Genomic DNA, 19,367 nt, shown 5'->3' with positions numbered 1-19,367 from the left:
GGCACCTGCCCTTCCAGAGCAGCAGCGAGAGATGAGTAACTTAGGGAGACCCCTGTGGCACTGTTAGATCCTCAAGTCCTCTACCGAGGGGTGGCAGGTCCAGCCAAGGGGTGGCAGGTCTAGCTGTGGCGTCCCAAGAGTCTGAAGCGTTGCAGTCTTCTTTACCTTTGTCTTCTTGCTTGGGTGGGTTTATTTTTATGCTTTTTTTCCCGTTTGTCTTTTTTTTGGCCTTTTTTTCCTTTTTTTCCTCCTGTGTATATGTGTCTGTGTGTTTTGTCTTTTCGGCTGGGCTGGGAGTCGGCGGGATGTTCTTGCTTGCTCTAACTTTCCACCGAAAACATGGGCTGGGGGCCGGCTGTGCAGCACCCCCGGGATGAAGGAGCAGGGCGTGGGAAGAAATCTTGCTTATCCCAGGTACCAGGACTAGCCGGCCCCAGGGGGACACAAAGAGAGAGGAAGAGAAAGAAACTGGGGTCAGGCTCTGCCACTGCCCACACTCACCTCTGCCCCACCCATCCCCCTGTGACCTGTGACCTCTGTCTACCCACAACCCAGACCTGTCTTCACTTGCTGGGTGGTCCTGGGCAAGTGACTTTCATCCCTTAGCAGAGCTGCTACATAAAACATAGTGCGCCCAGTGAAATCTGAATTTCCTATAAACCTTTAAGTATCTACTGAGCAACTTGTGGTATACAGTTATTTTTACCCCCTTTGTTTATCTGGAATTCAAATCTACCTGAGCAACCTGAGATTTTTTCTTTATTTCTTTTCTTTTTTTTCTGAATCTGGCAGTCAGCACTCTGAACCTCACTGCCCTGAGTGTGAACTGGGGGGAAATGTCATTTCACTCTCAGTCATTAAGCAATGCCACTAACCCAAGCACTGTCACCAGGGTTGCTTCCTTTTTCTTAAAACATTCTTCCATTTAATGGTTGCCTCAAACTCCTGTGAAGGAGGGACCACCCTGTTTCGCAGTGGAGAAAACTGGGAAGTCAAGCCCAAGGCCAGCAGCGTGGAAAATGGAAAGCCGGAATCTGCACTCAGGCCTGAGAGGCCCCAGCCCTCTATTTCCCTCTGCCTGGGACTGACCCCCAGGGAGTCAAGACTCCCACTTTGCAAACTGGGAGGCAGAGGCTCCTGGAAGGGAGGCCAGACCTGCACTGGACAGCTCCGGCATCGGTCTCCCCCCACAAGCTGCTATACAGACTCTTCCCCTGGAAACACAACCTCCCCGTGGCAGGTGGGCCTGGGGACAGCTACCACTTCCCTGAGGTCAGGACAGTGCCATCCCCGACTCCTGTTGTAAATCAACTGCATCCCTCTCAACCAGACTGCCCTGCAGTGGCTCTGCCATCCCATCAAACTGGTGCTGTGGCTCCCAGCCCCCAACCTCCAACCAAGTTCAAGTTCATCCTGGCCATTACCTCATGTCTGGTTTCCCTTGGCAACCAGACAGACTTTGGGCGTGGCCCTCTCCAGTGGTGGCCAGCCTCCCTTTGGCCCTTCCTCCCTCCTCCCTTGCTTCCCTTGCTGGATGCCCTGCTCTGGCCCCAGTAATGGGGGTGGCATCCTCAACTCATCATCCTCCCCCTCATCTGAGAGACTGAGGAAGTGCAGTGCCAGGGGTGAGGTCTGGGCTTTGGCGTCCCCCTGGGCTGGCTGGAGCCACTGGTATGGCTTTGGGCACTGGTGGCTTAACCTCTCTGGCCCTTGGTTTACTCAGCTGCTGAAGGGGTGTGACAGGCTCTGGAGCAGAAAGGGTCTGGTGCAGAATGTTTGGCCAGGGGGCACCCCATCACAGGTGAAGGGGTAAGGTGCCAGAGTCCCTGGAACCCTCTCTGTGGGCCATAGTGATGGCTGGCTCAGGGTTGCGGGGATTGATGGTGAAAGACGGGGAGCGGAGGGGAATGGAGAAGGTGGTAATTGACCAGGTGGAGATCAACAGACATTGTTCGGGAGGGGGCACTGATGGGGGGGAGAAAATATTGATCAGGGAAAGAAGGCACTGATGGGGGGTAGGGGAGGGAATACTGATCAGGGGAGGGGCACTGATGGGAGGAGGGCATATTGATCAGGGGGAGGGAGAACTGATGGGGAAGGAAATATTGATCAGGGAGAGGGGACACTGATGGGAGGAGGGGATACTGATCAGGGGGATGGGGCACTGATGTGGTGGGAGGTAGGAGGGTACACGGGGAGGGAGAGAAGCCACAGCAGGCTGGGGGTAGGGAGGGCGTAGGGGGGCAGAGTAAAGGAAACCTGCCAGGAATAATGAAGGCGGAGGCAGAAATGCTGACTGGGCCAGAAACCAGAGGCCTCTGAGCTCTGAGGCCTTTGCACAGGGGCTCTGAGATGGGGGAGCAGGGTCTCACTCAAGGCTTCCTCCTACTCCCTTCCCTCCCTTCTGTGACGGAAGGGAGGCCTGGCCCCACCCAGGGATTGGGGTGCCCTTAGTCCAGTGACCCAGGGTCCAGCCTGTGCAGTACCAGGGAGAGAGGTCTCATCAGATTGGGGGCCTTGTCTCCCCCATAACCCAGGCTCTCTTGGGAGTTTCTAGTCAATTGGACATCTCACTTCCGTGTTTCCCCCCTACCAACATCAGTCCCAGAAAATTCTTTCCAATTCCCAGATCTGGCTGTGCCCCTCCCTCACTCTAAACCCTTCCATAGCTCCCCATGGCCTCCAGCCATAGCCCACATTTGAGGTTTCCACATTCCAGCTATTTTTCTGTCACCTTCAGCCTTTGTCAGTGCCGGGCCCTTGCTGAGACACCATCATCCTTCTCTGCCTGGCAGGACTTTGCTCCTGGGACCCAACCCCCTCTACCCAGGCAGCATCCTGAAGGCCCCTCCTCAGAGCCTCACCAGCCCTGTCCCAGCCTCTCTGGGTCCCCAACATCCCCCTGACCAAGAGGGGGCAACGAGAAGCCTATAGAAGCAAAGGTGCCTGTCCTTGCCTGTCTCAGTATCCCTCCGCTTTCAGGCTGTCCACTTGGGGTGGGCCCCCTCTCCCCCATGCAGACTGATGATGGAGGAGGTGAGGTGGAGGGTGGCTGGGGAAAGGTTAGGCAGGCAGGGCCCCTTCTCTGTTGTTTTTACTAACTTGGGTTTCTCAAGCAATCAGGACATTCCCAGCCTCCTGTGGGGAGGGATGTGGGTGGGGGTGGGAGAGGAAATGCCTGGCTCTCTGAGCATCCGAGGGGCGGGGTACCCACACTGCTGGAACTTATGAGAGGATGGCTACAGGGGACCCAAAACTCAAAGCGGGGAGTCTTGGGATCGTTCCAGCTTGCTGGGTGACCCTGATCAAGTGAACCCTTGGTCTAGATCCCAGTGGGGGCTCTGTAGGCAGAAGGCTTAGTATGTGGGCGTGAGAGGGTGTGTGGGATGGTCCTGGCCTTTCTGTGCTCTTTCTGGGTGAAACTGGTTCCTTAACGTTCCAGGCCCTTCAAAGGCTCCCTGGGAGGTGCCCGAGGCCAGAAGAGACAGAGAGGGTAAGAAAGCAGGGCTGGGTGTGAGAGGGAGAGGGACGGCCAGGTCCTCCCTATACTCTGTACCCTTGGAGTTGTACTCAGGCCAGCCTTGGAGGGCCCCCAGGAGGCCAGGCTGTGGAGGGCAGGTCCTTGGGCCTTGTCAGCGTGGCTGCCTTTGATCTCAGAGGAGAATGGGAGATGTGGCTGTCTCTTCACCTCCTCCCTACCCACGCTCCTGGACTCAGTTGCAAGGGACCCTCCCACAGTGGTTGGAGGGTCTGAATATGGCTCCTGGGATTTCACAAATCTCTGATCTCTGAGGCTGTGGCAATTTGAAGCTGTTGGGGAGCCCCGGGTAGGTTTCTTAGGTGCCCTGTGGGAGCTGGTGCTTGGGCTATTTTACATTCTGCTATCCCCTCCTTAACAGGTGCCAAAAACCAGGGGTTCTGGGGTCCAGCCATCACCCCCAGACACTGCCTCCCAACACACTCCCAGCCTTCACACAGCACAGACTTGAACCCTGACCTGAAGGCTGGAGTCAGAATACATGGGTGGGGGGGGCTGAGGCTACTCCGCACTCCACCAGAAGCTGGGAGCCAGTCCCAGTTCTGGGTCCACGGGGGCTTTGTCCTCCACTGCTGTGCAGCTGCAGGTAACTTGCTCCTCTCTGAGCCTCCTGGTCTTGTGCTCAGCCTGCTCCCCTCCCCAGCCTTGGTGCACTCTCAGCTGCAGTAATGCCAACTCTGCCTCTGCTGCCACCCTCCCTGCCTCGCAGGCTGTAGCCTGAGGCCCCATCACCTGTCACAGGCTGCCTCAGTTTCCCCGCCTGCCCCTGGCATTCTGTAGTCCTCTGACACCCCCTGCCCCCTTCCTCAGGGTCCCTCTGGCCTATGACATGGGAGGGGTAAGACTGGGGGGGGCGGTTTGAAAGCTTGGGCTGATGTGCTGTGTGATCCTGGGCAAATGCCCTCACCTCTGTGGATCTCAGTCTCCTCACCTCCAGGCAGGCCTGGGGTTACAACAGCCCAGGAGGGTCTCCCAGCAAGGAGCTGTAGGCAGGGTTTAGAGCTACAGTCATATCTGAAGCCCTGGAAGGGTACAGGAAGCTGGTCCCCCTGCCATGCTTAATGCCCACTGGGCCATGGGTACGGCGAGGGAGGGGTGGCTCGGGATCCAGCAGCTGGCCTCTCCCTGCACACCCAGGCTGGCCCGTCTGCCCTGGCCCTCCCTCCCCGCCACCAGCCGGCCTCTTGGCCCCTACCTGTGCCTGATAAATGCCCGCTGGATCCCTTGGTCCTAATCCCACAAAGGAACGGTTTGCAGGGGACGTGCCGGGCGTAGAGTAGGCTGCGGGGAGGAGAGAGACCGAGAGCCCGTTAGCAAAGGGGGCCGCACGGGAGCACCCAGAGAGGGTGGCCGCTGCCCAGGGTCACAGAGCACCCAGTGCCCTCCCTCGACTAATCTGGGCACCCAGAAAGCCCACAGTCGCAGGCCCCCGGGGTCACTCGGGAGGGGTGTCTGCTGGGAACAAAGGCACAGGATGAAAGATTCATAATTCAGATACCGCCTGTGAATTATTCAGGGTGTTCTCCTGCCTGGTCCATCCTGCAACGGCAGCCTGCAGCCCGCACGGGGCGCCATCAATTACTGAGACTATTTTATTTATTCATTTTTCTCCTGGAGAGGATGGGGAAGGCTGGGTGTTTGCATCCACATGTACATATATATTTGTATTTTAATTTCCCCCATCACATTTTGTGGGCAAGTGAATAATTCATGGCTGGGCACTGCTGTGGGTCAGGGGCCTCAGACAGACTGGGATTGGGGTGATGGAGGGTCCCTGAATGATTCTGGCCAGGGTGAAGGTAAGTGGGAAGAGTGAGGCTTGGGGGGCTATGAGGGGAAGCAAGCTAAACTTGTCATTAAGAACCCAGTGCCGGGAAGAAGAGGGAATCCATGTTTAGTCTGCATCTATTGTATGCCAGGCACTGGGTATAATCCCATTTAACCCTCAGTGGCCTCAATGAAACCAACATTATTTTCCCCATTTCACAGATGAGGAAGTGAGTAGTGGGTGACCACCATCACCGCACACTGACTATTCTGCACCTGAGATCGCACTAAATGTTCTCCCCAATCTATTTCACTCACTTGCTCCCCTCCGACCGACAAGTCCGGTTTTGTGACTGACCCATTTTGCGGCTGAGAAAACTGAGGCTCAGAGAGGGGAGGACATTTGCCCAAGGTCACACAGGGACTGAGCTGCAGAGGCAGGATTTGAACCCACTGTCCCGCACGGCATCTGGTGTTCAGACAAAGCCTGTCTGTACCTGAAGCTGCCCCAAGTCTTGGCAGGCACTGGCTGCTCGGGGCAGGAGGTGCTGCATGCCAGGAAAGGGGCCAGCGAGGCCCAGATGGAACTGCTGGCCCCTCTTGCTCAGATGGAGTGAGGAATCTCATTTGGGGAGTGAGAGAGAACACCCAAAAGGAAGGTGAGAGGCCGAATGAGATGTTGGGGAGAAGTCTCGGGGCTCAGAAACTGTCTGCCCAGTTGGGGCTGCTTGGCCCAAGAGGAGGAGGTAGGACAGATGCTTTGGGTGCTGGGCACTGGGAGGATAGTGGGATCAGCGGCCCCAAGCGAGGCAGCCTGATGAAGTGTGGACAGCCCACCCAGGCCTGCTCTGGGATCCAGTGAGTCTGGGCACAGAGCCCCTGCTGATGGATAGAGCCCAGGGTGGGGAATCTTGGAGTGGCTTCCCAGCCTGAAGCAGCCCCAGATGGGGGAAGTGAATGGAGGTGTGTGTGGGGGTGGGGGTGGGGCGGCGAGCTGTAATCTGGAGCCATATCCAGAGAGCAGAAAATTCTAGAAGGTGACGAGACCAACCAGGGGCTTCTGCCATGCTATCACCTAGAACCACATCAAGAATGGCAAGTTCTAGAAGGCAAGGTAGCTCACCCAGGGCCTTTCAGGGGGGTTAGGCAAGCCAGTGGAGACTGTGTATGACTCAGTCCAGGTCACTGGCAAGAAGAGGGTCTATTGTGATCATTTTTTCCCAAGAATTTGGAACTCTGTAATTTTTATGTAAAATGTCCTGATTTTAACACAACAACAGATTTTCATGTCCCACAAAGGGCATCTGGGGGCCAGGTCTGGCCCTCAGGCTGCCTTTTGGAGATCTTTATCTATCGTCAGTGGCTTGTTGCACAGAGGAAGGCTTAGGGGTTCAGAGTGGGCACATGGGAACCCCAGGCCACTTGGCCAATTAGGGCAGGCTGCAGACTTGTCTCCTAGGGCTTGTATCTGGGAACCCACAGAATTTGCCAGTCCCCACCAGGCTGGGACTGAGCCCCCTACCCCAGCAGTCGGGGAGGGGAGTGGAGGGGGCCCCTTGGGGACGCCCGCCCTGCCACAGGCACCGCTTCCCGAGTGCTTACAGGGTGAGGTCGGTGACGTGCTTCCTCCCTCGTGGGTGGGTTTGGTGGCAGGGGGAAGCGCCAGTCTCGGCAGCCCAGGGGGTGGGGGTGCCAGCATCTGAGCAGAAAGGCAGTGACTGGACATTTTGAGCTGCCCACTTCCATTTAACTGGGGGGAACAGAGAGACAGGCGGTTAAGGTGACAACACCCCCTCTGCCACCGGCTGCCGTCCACAGTCCTGTGGGGGACGAGGTTGGCATGGCCGGGTGAGTTGGGCGGGTAGGGGCCCTCAGGCCTCCAGCGTCCTGGGACTGCACTCCCTTTGTCTCCTCCTTAAACCACTTTATACCCACTCGCTTTCCTTCTATGAGATGCTGCCTCGTCCTAAACAACATGGGTTGACATCATGGGCAGTTCATACGCTTTTCCTCATTCACTACCAGGACCTAGCCATCCACCACCTTGCCAGCAGTTGCAAAATCCAAAAAGCTCCAAATACTGAAAGCTTTTTGTGACAGTTTGGCAAAAGTAGGCCTGAGCTGCAGCCATATGACCATGTTTGATTTCGAAGCATTTCATAAAATACATGCTGTTAATTCTAACACCTGCAAAGCCCAAATTCTGAACCAGCCCAGCTCCAAGTGCTTCAGAAGAGAACTGTGGACCTCCGCCATTCAGAAAACCATTTCAAATAGAGGATGCACGTCAGAAGGCCACCTGAGACAGCCCAGGGCCCCAGGGAGGTCGCCTGGAGCCCAGCACAGGAGGGGAGGTCTGCACCCTCCACACTCACCGGTCCAGGTTGTTGGCTGGCCGGGTCACAGGCCAGTGAGACGAGATCTTTGAGCGGGTCCTGGGGGTTGAGGTGAGGTGGGTAGCGGATGGCTGTGTGAGGGAAGTAGGTGGATGCCGTCTGGGGCAGGATGGAGGTGGTGGGGAAGTGCAGGGCTGAGGACGGGTGAGGGCTCCGGGCTATCCCTGTGGAGATGGAAAGGAGCAGTTACTGGGGGCCCTGGCTAATCTGTTCTGCTCTCTGTGACTGCTTTTGTGGGTTGCATGTGCACCTTGGTGCATTTGACAATAATGAAAGCAGCAGGACCCAGCAGTGCTTGTGATGGCCAGGCCCCATGGTCATTCACACGCCCAAACTTGCTGACTTTCATGGAAAACCCTTGAAGTTCTAGTATCATCCTTGTTTTTGTTTCTGTTTTTTTTTAAATTAAATTTTATTTTATTTTTTAAATAATTTGTTTGTTTATTTATTTTTAGAGAGAGAGGAAAGGATAAAGAGAGGGAGAGAAACATCACTGTGTGGTTGCCTCTCACTCACGCCCCCAGCTGGGGACCTGACGTGCAACCTCGTCATGTGCCCTGACTTGTTTTTGTTTTTAAATGAAGAATGACATGGTGGCTCTCAGATGTTATGTCCTCTGCCCCAGGCCACACAGAAAGCAGATGGCAGACTCAGGGTTGGAGCCCAGGCCATCTGGCCCTATGGCTCACACCCTAACCGAGGGCTCAGCTAGCTTTTTTTTAAAAAAAAAAAATTTATTTATTTATTTTTAGAGAGAGGGGAAGGGAGGGAGAAAAAGAGGGAAAGAAATATCAATGTGTGGTTGCCTCTTGCACGGCCCCAACTGGGGACCTGGCCTGCAACCTAGGCATGTGCCCTGACTGGGAATGGAACCGCTGACCCTTTGGTTCACAGCCTGGTGCTCCATCCACTGAGCCACACCAGCCAGGGCTCAGCTAGCTCTTTTCATAAAGGGCTGGGTGGTCAGTATTTTTTTAAATTGATATGTAATTTGCATACTGTATGGGGGTGGGCAAAAGTAGGTTTGAATTCAACCACCTCAAGGAGGTAGTGGGGCTCACCCAAGTAGGTCACTGAAATTCAGGTTTGTTTACTGATTTTCAAAGACTATAAGAATGTGTAAATAATGAAGGCCGGCAAGTTGAGCACTAACAAGATTTTACCTAAGTGCACTGTGCCACTGTGACATATTTTTTTAAATCCTTATCTGAGGACATGCTGATAGATTTTAAGGTGGGGAGGGGGAGAGGGAGAGACATTGATGTGAGAGAGAAACATCAATCGGTTGTCTTTTGTAAGCACCTAGACTGGGACGAACCTGCAGCTTAGGCATTTGTCACGAATGGGAACTGAACTCGTGACTTTTCAGTTTATGGGGACAACGCTCCAACTGAGCCACGGCAGTCAGGACCACTGTGAGATTCTTTTGAGTTAGTAAAGCTACTGTATAATAATCATACCCTGTGTGTCTTTCTTCATACAAATAACTATAAACCTACTTTTGCCCACCCTGTACAATTCACCTTTCTACTGTATATACTTTAATGGTTTTTAGCACATTTACAGAGCTGTGCAACCATTGTAATGCTCTCTTTTAGAAAATTTTCATCATCCCCAAAGAAGTCCCCATTTCATCAGCAGTCACTCCCAACACCACCCCTTTCGCAGCCTCTGGCAACCACTTTCTATTCCTGAGGATGGGCCTGCTCTGGACATTTCACATAAATGGAATCACACACTGTGTGGCCTTCTGTGTCTGGCTTCTCTCACTGAGCACCATGTGTTCAAGGTCCGTCCACGTTGCAGTGAGTGTCAGAGCTTCACTCCTTTTCATAACTGGTATTTGCTTTTTTTCTTTTTCTAAACAATCCAGTGACTTTTAGTATATTCACTCTCTAATTCCAGAACATCTCTTATCACCCAAAAAGAAGCCCTGTGCCCTGTCACTGTCACTCCCATGTTTTCTCTCCAGTCTGTGGCCAGACAGTAAATATTTTCGGCTTTTTGCCATATGGTCCCTGTTGCAGCTACTCAACATTGCCATCATAGCCTGAAAGTCGCCACAGAATGGGTATGGCCATGGGTCAATAAAACTCCCTTTATAAGGACAGGCTCTGAGGGCCACAGTTTACCAGCTACTGGTCTAAACCGCTCTGCTATGCTTTTCTCTGCCTCTCTATATGTGTGTCTGCCGTTGTATGGACCAAATCATTATCACAACAGTGGGGTAACAGGCAATATTCGAGGGCTGACCACAACTTAACTCATTTAGTCCTAATGACAGATCTGGGAGGGGAAGCCCCAGTTGACAGGTAACATTAGGGAGGGCCCAGTGCAGACCGCTGGAGTTTGTTTCCTTCTGTTATTGGGGTGACAATTTGGTCTGTGTGGCCGGGAGTGCCCCCATATCACCTGTGTGGCCTGTGTCTGGCCACGTGTCAGGAGTAACTGCCTCCTTCTGTGACCACCCAACACTATCATCTGTCTGTGAGTGCAACATAAGGGAAGCAGGTTGAGGGGCAAAGCCACAGGCTTTGCCTCCTTCTCCTGCAAAAGGAGAAACTGAGGCCCAAAGAGACAAAATCAGGTCCGGGCACTCTCCACACGGCACCTCCAGGTTTCCTTGCCTGGAAGGGAGGCTATAGCAATAGGACTCGTGCTCAGATGGCTGGTGGGACTTCCCTGGCCTCAAGGGGACTGGTAAGAGTGCCTGGTCACACCTCCCCGCAGGGGCCCATGTGCTTACCACTGTGCACTGCTATGACGGGCCGGTGGTGCTGGGTGAAGCTGGAGAGGCGTGGGGAGTCCTGGGGAGACGGGCTGTTGAAAGGTGATTTGTCCATCTCTGTTTTCTTCACCGGGGATGAGATGCCTGTATTGAGAGGGGTCAGAGGGTCACAGGGCTGCAGGCCACTCCCGGGACCCCAGTCTTCCTACTAGAGCCCTTGCCCCTTTCTCTCAGCAGTCTGTGGGCAAGGGGCTGGAGGGCCTATTTTATAGATGGAGCAAACTAAGGCTCAGAACAGAGAAGGGAGTTACCCAGGGTCCATGGCTTTGATGACAACATGGGCCCCTGATGTCCCAACCTGGCCCCCCACCTTCTCTCCTTCCACATACAGGTCTGCCCAGGGAAATGCATCCTTTCCCTGTGGCATTTCCACATAAGGAACTTGCTGTCCTCTCTGACAGCATAGCTTGGGGTGAACCAGATTTGGGAACCAGGGCCCCCGACGGCCACTCAGGCTATCAACTGCTTTTGCTATTATAAACCATCCTGCCCTCGGTGGCCCTGAGGATGCACAGTGTTGTTTGAATGAGGAAATCCTGGCACATGGGTCAGCTGGGCCTTGGGAGCTAGGGTCCAGTCTTTCCCAGGGAACAGGAGGAGCTAGTGGGATGGACAGTTGCGGACATGAGAGGAGGCTGGCTCTGGGCTGTATGTGTGTGTGGGGGGGAGGGGTGGCAGCCTTTCTGCTGGTGCAGGGCTGCAGCAGAACCAGGTTAGGGCTGTCAGACACTCACTTAGGAGGATTTCCTAGAACAGCCTGTCCTGGATGGAAATAGCTTGGTGTGGACCCGCCCCTCCTGAGCTTCCTGAGATGGGGCCTGTGGGAGCCAGGGCAGGGCATGGGAGGGAGAGCCCAGTGGGTGCTGTAAGAATAACCATTTGTGCTCCTGGGCAGGCTCTAGAGGGCCCTGAGCGTGCACCCCCACATTGGGGCATCCCCCATTTGTTCAGCAAACAGGCCTATAATGCCCCCATTTGAGCTACCACCGTCAGTTAACACATCCTCCATCTAAGCTCCTGCTTCTCCTTTTAACCTGTAATATCCCCCTCATCTGAGCAGCCGTCTTTCTCTCGGCACACACAGCTGCAAGTCCCCATCCCAGCATCCTGTTTGCCCTCATCAAAGATGTACACGTGCTGGTCTGTCCCACTGAAGCACATAGTCTTCAAAGAACAAGCAGGACTGTATAGCTCCCATCTGAGCATCCGTTCGTAGAACAAACAAGGCCATCCCCCACTGGAATGCCAGCTCCACTGTGCGTTATTCAAGTGTGACTAAGGGAAGCAGGTTGAGGGACAAGCCACAGGCTGTGGGAGCGGTCAGTCTAGCTGACCGCTTGGTCTCCAGGGCCTCAGGGCCTCCAGAACACAGGGTGGTCAACAAGAGTATGTGGTGAATGGAGTGCTTAGTCTGCTGAGACCAGCCGTCATTCAGTGAACATTTACTACGTAGTAAGGCTCCCTCCCTTGGCACTGTGGACACTGGGGATGACCACAGATGTCCCCAGACATTGCCCAGTACCCCCTTGGGGCAGAGTCATCCTGGGTGAGGACCCTTTGTGAGGTCTCGTGCAGAGCACTCGGAGCCTGCTCTCACATCATCCTCTCAACTACCCCATGCAAGGCTTACAGGAGTCACCCCTGTTTCACAGATGTGGTGATTAAGGTCTGATGGGAGAAGTCACCTGCCCAAGGCCAGGGAGTCAACAAGCAGTGGAGCTGGGATTCAAACCCAACTCTGTAACTCCACAGGCCATGTTCCACCACTCAGGGGGCAGAGGAGAGGGCCAGGGAGCCGGGAATGGGGGGTGGGATGGGGGTTTCTTGCTTCACCCCCATAATAACCACTTATGTGAAGGGCCTAAGTCCCCAGAAGGGCCACAGAAGCAGCAAAAACAAAGCACCCTGGGAGCTGAGCAGAGAGTGCCCTCTTTCTGCCCCATTTGTATGAGTAACCAGGGAAGGCCTCAGGAGGGAGGTGGCCAGGAGGAGAAAGGGCACTTCTGGATGGGGCAATGGCCTGGAAGCTGGCTCATGGGGCCTGAAAGATGAGGCTGCATGGGTCTTGCCTGGGTGGAGTTGGCATGATCTCTTCTAGACCGCTAACCCTCTCAAGCAAGAGTATGGCTGCTGGAGTTGGGGGTTAGCTGAACACTGCTTTTGGCAGCCACAATAGAAGAAGGGAGAGAGTGCTCCAATCAGCTTAATCCCCTTAATGAGCAGCTAATTGTGGGCTGTCTAGACAGGAAGCTGGAGGAAGCCAGGAGGAGGAGAAACAGGAGGAGGGGAAAAAAAGGAGGAGGGGGAAAGAGGACATAGGAATCCATTTCTCCTACTAGGCTGTGAGCACCTGCAGGGCAGGGACAAGCATACAGCAGGGTTTTTACTGAGGTTCCCATAGGAGGGAGTGACTTTGCCATCACTGGAGACAACCAATGGAAGCTGGAGGGGGGTAGACCCCCCTGTGACACGCCCTTCCAGCTCCCTAATTCCCCATCACACACCCAAAGCTGGTACAGGTTTCCTCCTTGTTCCTTCATTGGTGCCACTCCATTCTCAGGGCAGGAAGGTCAGACCAAGCCATAGTAATGCGCTCTAACATCTCCTTACTTTTAAATCTTTTTCTTTTTTGAGCTTCCTGAATTGAAAGCTAGGTTCTTTATTTCCGACCTTGCTCTTTTCCTAATCAATACTTAAGGCTATAATTTTACCTCTCAGGGCTGCTATGGCTACATCACAGAGGCTGTATTTCAGGTTTAAATAGTATATATTTTATATGCAGAAAGTCTCTTCAATCACAAGAGTTAATGAGAAGGGCTTTTGAGTTCCCAATCCGTAAATGACAAGGCATAAGTCTTCCAATATCTGCTCTACCCTTCTTCTTTAGTAACAGAACGCTTAAATTTTAGATGGGCACATAATTGACCAGAATAAGACTCTAGTCCCCAGTGTCCCTTGTAGCAGAGGGTGGCCACATGATTCAGGGACTGAGATAAGCAGAGGTGGCAAGTGCATCTTCTGAGAGTTATTTTTAAAGGGGGACGACATGCCAGGTCTTGACCCTCCTTCTTTCCCCATGGTTGGAATGCAGACATGATGGCTGGAGCTCCAGCAATTGTCTTGGACCATTAGGTGGAAATGAAAACCTCACTGAGTAGAGTATAAAGCAGGAGCTCCCTTACATCACACTTGCCAGGGCTCCTGATGGCTGGACATTTCTTGCAGGAGAAATGCATTGTCCATTTGAGTTTCTGTTTTTCACAATCAAACTTCAAGCTTACTGAATACAGGGTCTTTATAAAGACAAACCTGACAGAAACAGGGAACCCACAGAGACAGGCCCATTGAGACACTTTGACCCATAAATTGGAGTCTAATAAACAGAGAAAGGATGTCCCAGAATAGGTAGTTGCTTTGGGAGCCCACACCGTGGAAGGAGGACCCTTGAGACCTCAAAAGTAACAACAAGAAGTGTTACAAATCAATTCAGAGAGATGGGAATTTTACAAAGATATGAGCAACAATAAACTCTCCTGCTTCCTGGGTACTTATCTTGCACCATACAGTTGCTCTGTGTATAACCTACCACTTCCTCCTTCCAACTTTCTGAAAGAAGAGTTATCTTATCACTCCCATTTTGGAATGAGAAAACCAAGGCTCAGATAAGTTGTTACCTGCCCAAGGTTACACAGCCCACACAATGAGTCAAGGACAGAGCTGGGATTCAAACCCAAATCTCTCTGATGCCTGAACCTGCCCTCTTCATTGTAAAGTTGCTTTTCAGGAATCCTGCAGATATGGCACTTTGTGTAAACATATCTTTATAAGAAAGCAGGCTCTACAGGTATAAAGAGGGGGAGAGAAAGGAGGAGGGGAGGAGAAAACAAATCCTAAGGTTTACTGCGTGCTTTATGTGCCAGGCGTGTATAAGGGACATCAGATGTATTAATTCACTTAAGCCCCACAACGGTCCTATAAGGTGGGTACTGCGGGTATTAACATACTTATTTCACAGATGGGCAAACTGAGGGTCAGAGAGATGGGGTCATTAGGAAGCTGTAAGGACTGGTGAACTCGAGTCTCTGTTCATAACCCTTAGGCTATCTCGTGGGGTTGAGCCCTTAATAAGGGATAAGGGATTGGATAGAGAGATGCTTCTAAAATTGCGGGGCACAGACCTGCTGATAATCTGAGAAGTAACAGGGACGCCTGCCCCAATGTAATGTGGGCCACTTTGCACACCATTTCTTTAGAGTCACAGACGCCGGAAGGCTAGAAAGAAACTTAAGGTAAAAGAGATTCTTTAGATGAAAACCGTGGTGGAGAAGCGAACTCTTTGGAGAAAGCACCTGGAGAGACGATGTGGAAACAAAGAATCCCCAGGAGCCCAGGAGCTAGAGCTCAATAGAAAAGAGACACTTCGGAACTGCTGACACTATAGAACAGAACCCCACGAGAAAGTCTGGAGAGTACCCTGTATAAGACAAAAGAGCAATAGAACAAAATCCCCCTGGAAAAGAGCGCTATGAGAAAAAGACGGGGCTCCTACAGAACTGAAATGACACGGGGGAAGACCCCATGGAGATGGGAATCTCATAAATATAGAAACGTCACGGAGGACCCCAGTGAGAACTGATCCTAATACCTCTGGACCTCTAGATAAGGTCTATGGCAGACCCCACAGGAAGAAGTACCCTGTTGACCGGAATCGCTACAGTCAGTCCTATAAATCAGGAACCTCACAGAGATTTGCCCCTGACGGGAAGAAGGCAGGAAAGTCAGGGGAGGGAGAGAATCCACCCTCCCCCGCCTGAGCGGAACTCAAAAGCTGCGAAAACTTGAGCCGGGACTTTACTTTCAACCGCACACAAGCGCGTGCCTACAATTCCCAGGAGGCCTCACAGACCCAGGCCTGCTTCCCACTCGGTGGAGCGCACGCAGTGCCTGCCGGAACACGTAGTCCTGGCCGCGTAACCCCGACCGGAAGACCAGCTCCACCCCCACCACCAGCCCCACCTCCTTCCATGTCTTCCGTCCAGTTTCGGCTGCTACTCGTGGGAGAGCTGGGCGACGTATAATAATCGCCTCCAGGGCTCGTGTCCACGTCTTCCTCCATCGAGCCCGATTTGTGCCGCTTGCTCCTGAGGGGCGAGGGAAGAAGAGCGTAGGCCAGTTACCACGGAGACGCGGGCGGAGGCGGTGGGCTCTGGAAACTTTCAACCCTTAGAGGGCGGGGCCAGAAGGGTGCTCTCGCGAGACATCATGGGAACCGTAGACTTTCAGCCAGTTCTGTAAACACCTGTTTCAACCTGCCGATTGCTTGGATTGAACACCTGGGGCCAGAGGCCGGGAGGGACCCAGCTGAGAGCACACAGCAAGCTAGCAGAGTGCTGACTAAAGCCCTGAGGCCTGGCCGGTCACTTGGCCTACTGTAATCCTCAGAACAACGGGTAGGATTATGATCCCGGTTTACAGATGAGGAAACAGAGGCAAACAAGATGTGACCAGCTCTTGATTACACAGCACATGCCTGCAAAACCTGGTGTCTTCATTCCCATGGAGTCTCAAGGGTTGGGCCTGCAGGACTCAAGCCCAGAGTGGGAAGTCAGGGCTGGGGAAATAGGCACTTGGGACTTGGTTTTGAAGGATGAGTACGTGTTTCCTAAGTGGACCCTGAAAACAAGCGTTCCAGGGAGAGGAATCAATCAGCTGAGGCCAGGTGACGGTAGGCAAGGGGTCATGAAATGCCCCAGGATGAGGATCCAGGCACGTACCCACTGGAGGAAGTGCTGGGTAGCGTTCTTCTCATGCCGGTGCTGGCTGGATTCAGGTCATATGCCAGGTGGCCCTGCAGTTCCCCCAGGGAGAAGTTGGGTCCTGTTCCAGTCACCACTGGTGCTGCAGAGGGTGACAGAGAGAATGAGGAAGGGAGCAGAGTCCAGGGCTGCAATTTGCCCTGGAGGGGTGGGGAGAGCCTGGTTCCTAATTTGGCCAAAACTGGTTTTATTCAATGGATCAAAAGACCAAGGCCATCACGAGAGGCCAAGGTCGTGCTGTGAGGCAGAGACATAGCAAGAGGTGGAGCCCAAGTTTTCCAGCACATCAGAGGCTGATCTGGACAAGAAAACAATGGTCAGGGTTAAGCAGAACTCCCTGGGATGGGATTCAAAAGGGGGTGTCTGAGGAAGTGGGGTGAGTATCTAATAGGTTCATAGGGAAGGCAAGGGGAAAGGAAGCAAAATGGAGGGTTGGAGCCTTCTGGGGTTCCCTCCTGGGACAGGGGTGGGGGAAGGTCCAGGAAGGAGGGATGCTGGGAAGGTTTTTCAGACCCTCCACCCAGCATCTGGAGTCTATTTCCTGGGGAGGAGCATGTCACCCTGACCCTGGGCTCTGAGAAGGGCCTGGATACTGCCCTTCCTAGAAACCTTAGCTTGACGACAGGGTGGCTGGAGAGAACAAGGGGTCGAAATGCATCCTCCTCCCTGAGCCCTTCCCCTGTCCTTGAGATCCTTTCCCTCTTGGAGCCTCCATCCTGAAGCCCCTTCTACTCTCTAACACCCCTCCCCCAAACAAGCCCCTTCCCTCTCAAGGTGTGTGGGGGCACTCACTCCTTGACACTTGGATGAGCTCGGTGACACTGAACACGCCAGAGGTGATGAAGCTCTCCTGGAAGTCGGTTGTGTCTGGAACAGGGAGAGAATGGGCATCAGTGGGTTGGTTTCCCTCCTTGACACCCCGGCAGTACCAAGACTTGGGGGGCTGGACCCAGCCTAGGCAGTCACCCCCTCCACCCTTGCAGTTGGGGCTATCAAGCTAAGCCCTTCCGCTCAGATGGGGAGTCCCTCTGCCCTTACACAGCTGAAGCAGATGTTCTTTTCTTAATATCTGCAGCCAGTCTCCCCTTCTCCGGGGAGGCCTCAGGTGGGCCCCGTTTCCAGCTTTACCTTCATTTGGGGCTTCCTAAGCTGCAGCAGGCTGGAAGCAGAGGCCAGATCCTGGTTCATCCACTTGGTGGTGATCCTGGGCAAATCCCCTCCCCTCCATGCTCCCTAACTTTGAAAATGGGGACGTATGCCCTGTTGTCTGAGCAGTTGTGAGATAGGAACCAAAACACCTAGGAGGGGCAGGTTTGCTTTCCTTGTATCAGTCATCACCCAAGGCAATGCTGCCATTTAGTATCCTTCTTCCAGACTGGGAACTTCACGAAGGCAGGGATGTCTCTGCCTAGGCCATGCCTTATTCCCAGTGCCTAGACCAGAGCCTGGAAAAAAGGCTCAGAACCACAGGCTGAAGGGAGGGTTCACAGGTACCAATTAAAATCCTGGGTCCCCAGAACCACTCCCACCTAAGGTCAAAGAAAGAAGGACTCTCCTCTCTGGGGATGGTTTGTATACAAATGGTTCACAGCAGCATGATTCATGAAAGCCCAAACTGGAAACAACCCAGTGTGCACTGATGGATGAATAGATAAATCCAATGTGGTCTACCCAGGCAGTGGAATATTTTTCAGCCATGGAAGGAGTGAAGCACTGACTCGCTACAACATGGGTGAAACTTGAACACATGATGCTCAGTGAGAGACACCAGATACAAAAGGCCACATAGGATGTAATTACATTTATGTGAAATGTCCAGAACAGGCAAATCCAGAGCCAAAGAGTCAGTTCATGGTTGCCAGGGGCTGAGGGAAGGGATGGGGAGTGACTGCTAAGGGGGAATGAGGTTTCTTTTGGAGTGATGGAATGTTCTGGAACTACATAGTGGTGATGGTCACACAACATTGTGGATGTACTTAATGCCATTGAATTTTAAATTTTAATATGGTTAAAGTGATAGAATTTCTTATGTGTATTTTATCACAATACAAAAAATTAAAATAAAACTTAAATATCACTAACTCCAACAAGAGATGTGCCAGGCAGGGGTAAGGCAGGCAGGGCTGGGGGAGCCTACTGGGAAGGGACATATCTTGTACAAAGAGCTCAGAGAAAGCCTCCCTGAAAGGGCAACGTTTTACCAAGACCTCAGGGTACCACCAGTGGATAGCAGGAATACGTGAGTTAAAATTTGTTAAGTGTCAAGGACAGCATGTGGCACGGGGTAATGGCCCTGTGAGTGTTGGCTACTCTGGTTAGGATGATCATAAATGTGATATTTCGCCACCTCCCTGGGGGCCACAAAGTTCCTGGTGGCAAAAATGGCCTGTGTAAAGCCCCTGGGATTGGAACACACTTGGCAAGCTGGAGGCCAACAGGGCTGGAGTGGAAGAAGCTTCTAAATCCTTTCCATTCTTCAGAGCTCTGCTCTCAGCTCTGCTTCAGGGAAAGTGGTCAGGAGAGAGGTGGGAACGCAGGCAGGAATCTCAAGGCTTGGGCGGTAGTGTGTGCTGGGAGCAGTTCTTATGCCCCACAGGGGGCAGCACTGGCTGCAGGGAGCTCACCATGATGCTCACTTCTCCAGCTGCAGGACACCCTGGACAGTCCAGGAACCCCAGTCTTCCTGGTTACAAGCTTTGTGCTCACCACTTATTGAGCATTTACTGTCTCCCCAGGCTCATGCTGGGAGACTCAGGGCCACAACGTCCCAGGGAGGACAGGGCGGTGGACCCCTAGTATCCAGAGCAAGTGGCCATGGCTGCTTCCTGCTGACCCAACTGGCCAGCTGGTGTCAGCACACCCCTCTGCCCTCCCCACCGCCGGTGTTTCCTGTTTGTGCAGCACTCGCCCAGCTCCATCTCCAGGGGACTCCCTGGCGGGGCAGGGAGGAAGTGATTTCCTCCACCAGACACTGGAGCTCCCCAAGGGACCAGGCCAACCCTGTGCAGCTGTCCCCCCCTGCCCCCTGCCTTCCTTGAACATCTGGCTTAAAGGGAGGAAGC

At 53.3% G+C, this 19,367-nt stretch overlaps 1 protein-coding gene across 3 annotated transcripts in view; it reads right to left on the bottom strand.

The window, feature by feature from the left end:
* Positions 1-235: 235 nt before the first annotated feature.
* NFIC (nuclear factor I C) overlaps positions 236-19,367 on the bottom strand; it is a 55,624-nt gene continuing 36,492 nt past the window's right edge. Inside the window, exons 4-11 of one of the 3 annotated variants that reach the window (XM_090289290.1) lie at positions 17,098-17,172; positions 16,264-16,387; positions 15,506-15,630; positions 10,448-10,573; positions 7,681-7,865; positions 6,908-7,055; positions 4,734-4,819; positions 236-423 (exon numbers count right to left, since the gene is read on the bottom strand). In XM_090289290.1, coding sequence (XP_090145416.1) covers positions 406-423; positions 4,734-4,819; positions 6,908-7,055; positions 7,681-7,865; positions 10,448-10,573; positions 15,506-15,630; positions 16,264-16,387; positions 17,098-17,172 — 887 coding nt within the window. In that variant the 3' untranslated portion in view covers positions 236-405. The remainder of the gene's footprint in view (positions 424-4,733; positions 4,820-6,907; positions 7,056-7,680; positions 7,866-10,447; positions 10,574-15,505; positions 15,631-16,263; positions 16,388-17,097; positions 17,173-19,367) is intronic. The other 2 variants (XM_090289291.1, XM_090289292.1) reach the window with 2 other exon arrangements.

The sequence above is a fragment of the Furipterus horrens genome, unplaced genomic scaffold, assembly GCF_987537825.1.
Source record: "Furipterus horrens unplaced genomic scaffold, mFurHor1.1.pri manual_scaffold_10, whole genome shotgun sequence".
In the NCBI taxonomy this organism is placed as follows: Eukaryota; Metazoa; Chordata; class Mammalia; order Chiroptera; family Furipteridae; genus Furipterus; species Furipterus horrens.
Note: the sequence above shows the minus strand (reverse complement) of the source record. Positions and strands in the feature narration are given on the sequence as shown.